The sequence below is a fragment of the Chamaea fasciata genome, unplaced genomic scaffold, assembly GCF_029207755.1.
Source record: "Chamaea fasciata isolate MVZ Bird 193981 ecotype frontalis unplaced genomic scaffold, bChaFas1.0.hap1 SCAF_50, whole genome shotgun sequence".
In the NCBI taxonomy this organism is placed as follows: domain Eukaryota; kingdom Metazoa; phylum Chordata; class Aves; order Passeriformes; family Sylviidae; genus Chamaea; species Chamaea fasciata.
This window is the reverse complement of record NW_027094135.1, coordinates 207,404-213,151: the sequence shown is the minus strand read 5'-3', so window position 1 is coordinate 213,151 and position 5,748 is coordinate 207,404. Positions and strand designations below refer to the sequence as shown.

At 53.9% G+C, this 5,748-nt stretch overlaps 1 protein-coding gene across 1 annotated transcript; it reads right to left on the bottom strand.

Moving 5' to 3' along the window:
* Positions 1–2,660: 2,660 nt before the first annotated feature.
* LOC136304105 (olfactory receptor 14J1-like) lies at positions 2,661–3,802 on the bottom strand. The gene has a single exon (XM_066207765.1). The coding sequence runs from the start codon at positions 3,800–3,802 to the stop codon at positions 2,846–2,848; it is 957 nt and encodes a 318-aa protein (XP_066063862.1). The 3' UTR covers positions 2,661–2,845.
* Positions 3,803–5,748: the final 1,946 nt, after the last annotated feature.

Here is a 5,748-nt window from a genome sequence, read left to right as displayed (position 1 = left end):
CCGGACCTGGGAGCAGGAGCAGCTGCTTCATTGCACTCTTGGAGAAAGCTCTTGGCTGCTTCAAAGTGCTGAAAGGCATGAAGGGCAGGGAGGAGGCCACACCAAACAGTGCTCCTGTTTTCACACCCTCCCCTCTCAGTGTCCCAGAAGGAATTGGATGAACTGTATTCTTCTCTCCGAGTCGTTTCGTTCAGTGTGAGCAGCTTAGCAGCAGGAGCTGAAGGAGCTGAAGCCTTAGGCCACAAGCACTGACCAAGAGGAAATTCTTGAGTCAAGTAATGCTGCTAACATGGACCTAACTGAATCCAGCAGATGGAATCCTGGAATTATAGAATTCTTTCTGTTGGGAAAGACCTCTGAGCACATCAAGTCCAGCCGTTCACCCAGCAGTGTCAAGCCCAACACTAAACCTGGTCCCTGAAGTACCAAGGCTGGACAACAGGCCCTGAGCCAAGGTGTCCTCTGGATGTAACTTCCAACCAAAGATTATCTTTGTATGTGCTCATTAATGAAATATGCATGGTCATTAGTGCTGTGATAGACGTATCCCCTCATCAGTGAAACATGGATTGATCATTCTGTATTTAGAAACTGGACAAGGCCATGAAATCCGACATCTGGCCTTGTTTGGGGGTGGATGGTATTGGTTATTGGTTATATTTGAGCTCTGACCAGGCTTTGGAACAAACCCAAGAGGAGAATGAAACCAGATGTTCCCGCACCAGAAGTGCTGTCAGTTTGTTTATTCAGCGCCGTCAGAGCTGGGCCCTCTCACAGCCGGGTTGGAGCCTCACCTGTGGCTGGAGGCACCTGCAGGAATTCCCAGTGTCCGGGAGTGGCTCTGCAGTCCTTGGCTGTGACAGCTTCCCCCAGCTGATGTGTGGATCTGGTTGATGGGAAAGTCTGAGAGTAACAGGTACATCTTTTTTCATAATCACTGCAGGCAATCTTTGGTAGTGACGATTGGGTGCATTGCTGAGCTTCCCCTTTTGTCATTCTTTGCAGTTTTGCGTTATAATAAATCACACCATACCTGAACCTTGTGTCTGTGTTTTTGGTGCCGACCCTGCTCAGTGGCAGAACAGACACTGCAGCCCCACAGAACCAAGGGTACATTGTGACACTGCGGGGCCTGGTGTGACCAAGGGGACCAGAGTGACACCGTGGGGCCCCATGGAACCAAGGGACCGGTGTGAAACTGCGGGGACTCTTATAATCAAGGGCCCATTGTTTTCCTCTCTCTGCCCCAGCCCTGCAGAGCAGCCCAGTCCAGTCTGGCCCAGCAGCAGGAACTGGAGGCACTGGAGGTCATGGACAGCCACTCTGTGTCTGCAATGCTCAGGAGATGCTCAGCTCAGGCAGCTCCTGCAGCCCCAGGGCCAGCCCCGCTGCCCAGCACAGCAGCAGAGAGTTGGCCCCGGGGCTCCTCAGGCTGCTGCTGCTGCCCCAGGGACAGGGCAGCCTCTTGCCAGGGCTCCTCTGCACACCCACGGGCTCCTGCTCTGCTGCTGGCACACGGCAGCTGCCCACAGAGCCTTTCCCAGGGGAACACGTCTGTGCTGGCCTGAGCAGCCATTGCTGCAGCCCCTGCCCTGCTGCCCACAGCCCCGAGCTGGGGCTGCTGCTCTGCAGAGCACGGGGGCTGTGCTGCCCGGGGCCCTGGGCTGCCTCTGCTGGGCTCTGCTGCTCAGCCCGGGAGACAGAGGCAGCTGATGGTGCTCCCTGCACTGACCCCCTCCCACACAGGCTCTGCTGGGGCCGTGGAGGCTGCTCAGAGCTGCCTGCCTTGTTCCAGGGCTGCCACATGGCCTTGGGGCTGCCCTGGATCCTCCTGGGGAAGTTCCCTGAGGGCCAGAGCAGTCAGTGCCCAGACTCCTCTCCCTGTGCCTGCTGTGTCCCCTGGGGCTGCAGAGCTCTCCTGGCTCACAGCAGACATTCAGTCCTTGATCTCGGCGTGACCCCACCCTGGCCAGGCCTGTGCCCAGGGAGCTCCACTCCCTGCTGATCCCTGGCACACGCTGTCCCTGCAGCTCCCCTGTGTTCTCCTGGCAGCTCCCAAGGCCCTCCAGACAAACATTCCCCTGCCATCAGCCCTGGCACAAGCTGCAGAGCCCCAGGAAGGTTCAGCACAGGCCATTCACCATCTGATGGGCCCTGGCCACCAACAAGCAGAACCTGAGGCAGCCCTGAGTCCCCTGAAGGCCACGCTGGGACCCTGATGTCATCCCACTGAGCCCTGGGAGAAAAAGGAGCACAAGGAGCCTCTTCAGAGTCTGTTCCTTGGGCCTGTTCCTGAGAGTGACTCTGCAGGGAGAGCAAAGCCTTCCTGCCCTGCCCTCCCTGTGCTGCTGGAGCTGCTGTGCTGGAGCCCAGCTGTGTCCCAGCAGTGCCCATGGCCAGTCCCTGCCTGCGGTCACAGCAGGGACACGCAGCAGGACAGTGACCAATGTGCCAGAGCACTGCGGCCTTACAGCCACAGAAGGGCTGGGAAGGAGAGGCCGGAGCTGGGAAGAGCAGCACTGAAAGGACCAAGCACTGCTGCTCCCTGGCAGTGTAGCTGTGCTGGGACTCTTTTCCCCTTCTCCCCTCTAACTTCATGCAGGTTACAAAGATGGGATCCCAGGAAAAACAAGCACTGCAAGGTAGTTTATTTTCTTGAAATGTAGCAATACAGTAAATCCTGGTTTACAGAGCTTCTGGATAAAATTCAAGAGGCAGACAGTGAATTAGATGGGGGTGATTAAAAAAATTTCACTGGGGATAATTTTCTGACAGAAAAACCCATTGAACACTACCAAAGACCTGGGAAGGCCTTTTGAGCCTGTCATGAGTTCCATTCTGAAAATTATGGCCAAGAAAACAGGCAGTTTGTTGCTCCTGAAAAGCATCTACTCATCATTTTCCTCAGGGCATCCTTGAGCTCCTGGTTCCTCAGGCTGTAGATGAGGGGGTTCAGGGCTGGAGGCACCACCGAGTACAGAACTGACAATGCCAGATCCAGGGATGGGGAGGAGATGGAGGGGGGCTTCAGGTAGGCAAATGTGCCAGTGCTGAGGAACAGGGAGACCACAGCCAGGTGAGGGAGGCAGGTGGAAAAGGCTTTGTGCCGTCCCTGCTCCGAGGGGATCCTCAGCACAGCCCTGAAGATCTGCACATAGGAGAAAACCGTGAACACAAAACAACCAAGACATAAACAGATGGAAAACAAAAGAAGCCCAAGTTCCCTGAGTTTGGAGTGTGAGCAGGAGAGCTTGAGGATGTGTGGGATTTCACAGAAGAACTGGCCCAGGGCATTGCCATGGCACAGGGGCAGGGAAAATGTATTGGCTGTGTTCAGCAGAGCATTGAGAAAGGCACTGGCCCAGGCAGCTGCTGCCATGTGGGCACAAGCTCTGCTGCCCAGGAGGGTCCCGTAGTGCAGGGGTTTGCAGATGGACACGTAGCGGTCATAGCACATGATGGTCAGGAGGGAAACCTCTGCTGAAATGAAAAAGACAAACAGAAACACCTGTGCAGCACATCCTTCATAGGAGATGGTCCTGGTGTCCCAGAGGGAATTGTGCATGGCTTTGGGGACAGTGGTGAGGATGGAGCCCAGGTCGCTGAGGGCCAGGTTGAGCAGGAAGAAGAACATGGGGCTGTGCAGGTGGTGGCCGCAGGCTACGGCGCTGATGACGAGGCCGTTGCCCAGGAGGGCAGCCAGGGAGATGCCCAGGAAGAGGCAGAAGTGCAGGAGCTGCAGCTGCCGCGTGTCTGCCAATGTCAGCAGGAGGAAGTGGCTGATGGAGCTGCTGTTGGACATTTGCTGTGTCTGGCCATGGGGGCCTGTTCAAGGAGAAAAGATCAGTGACAGGTTAGGAGAAAGTTCTTTCAGTAAAATCAAAGCCTTTTACCACAGACCATTCTTCTGTATCACACTGACAGCCTTTTGATTTTCTAGCAGATTTTCCTTAAACTCCAACTGGGGAGCCCTGGTTGGTGCTGGCTGAGTGGGTCTTCAGGTTCAGGGCAATTACATGCAGGGTTTTTATAATTCAGCCTTGCCGTGCAGACGTGAGAGGGGGACAGGGAACCCGTCCTCGTGTTCCACTTTGAAACCCTGTTAATACAGAAGTCTCTGTCAGCTTGTACTCCCACTGCCAGTGACCAGGAATGGTAAAGTCTGTTTAAATGTTCTAGAGTTTTTTCAACAGCTTTTCTTCATCTCCACTTGACTATTTTTGATGTCAGAAACTCAGCATTTCTGCTGCTGCGCTTAGGGAGAACAGAGCAAGTTCTCTGAGGCAAGGTGGTGCATGGAGAATGAGGGGAGGACCTCTGTCACCCTGTCCTGTTCCAGGATTCTCTGGGCTTTCACCTGTCCCCTACACAGGATGATCACCCTCCCATGTTTCCTTTAAAAACCGTCCTGACACTGCTGAGAGCTGATGGATCCACCAAAGTCCACCCAATGTCCATCCTCTTCTCAAGGGCTCAGCCCCACATTTGTACCCAAGGACACACGGGACTCATTCCACCAACCCAACAGCATTTTCTCCATCACAGAACTTGTGTGTCTCCCCGTGGGGCTTTCAGATAACACAAAGATGCTACAGGGCAGGTTTGCATTGTGGAGGGAAGCTGGAAGCTTGGAAGGAAATCTCAGGGAGACTTTCAAGTGTCCTAATGATGGCACTGGATTAAATGAGATGGAGCTCCTTCCCTGGCTGCAGTGACAGCATTGCCCACAGCCGGGCACTGGGGACAGGGTCACCCTGAGCCAGCTGTGCCCCCTCCCAGAGCCCCCCAGTGCCAGGCAGCAGCTCCCAGCCCTGTGCTCTGCAGAGGGAACTGGGCCCGGGGCTGCAGAGCTGCCCCATGGCTCTGCTGCAGCTCTGCCTGCACAGGAGGGGCTTCATGCCTTGGACCCTCTCTTGGTTTGGGAAGACAGGTATCTGCTAGGTAATAATAAAAACAACAACTGCAGTTTCTTTTGGGATGGAGAGTGTAACCCCCCCCCCTTCACTCTCTTTTTTTTCTTTTTTAATTATAAATTACAATCAGAGGCTCTTAGGCAAAGATTTGGGAAATAGGAATAGCAGTTTTTTATTAGTATGTATTACAAAGTAAACAAACACAAAAAAACCCTCACCAAACAACTACAGCATTAATAATAAACGAAAACAGTACCAAGATCCTTGAGGGTTTTGTTTCACAAAAAATAGGGCAGTTTGGTTTCGGTGTCTCTGCAGGATCCTCAGAGCACCAAGCTGAAACTTTTCCAGCCAGCAACAGCCGTTCCCTCTCCCCCCGAACGCCGAAAAAAGAAGAGCCCGCAGCTGTCTCAAGCTTTGTCTTTTACCTGCATTATCTCTTCCTTCTAACTTTGTCCACCTCTTTGTTTTGGTTAAGTACCCTCAAGTATCCAACACTTGGTCTCCTTGGTAACTTCTGGGGAAAAAATTCTTTAGAGAAAGAAGGAACAAACCTAACCCCCAACAGACCCCCAGCCCTGAGGGCAGAGGCTTGGCTGGGGGACAAGAGGGAGGGGGCTTGTTCCGAGGGAGGGGCTGCACTGGAAAGGATCCTCTGGAGATCTCTCCCTGCCACAGCATTTCTGGGTTTTGTTTTCTCTCATTTCCTGATCTTCTCTCTGCTTCCTGGAGATTTTTCTCCTGGAGGTATTTCCCTGTTCCTGATCTCTCCCTGCCAGCACTCACAGACCCCAAATCTCTGTGCACCCTCCTTGGCCCTACAGAAACCTGCCTG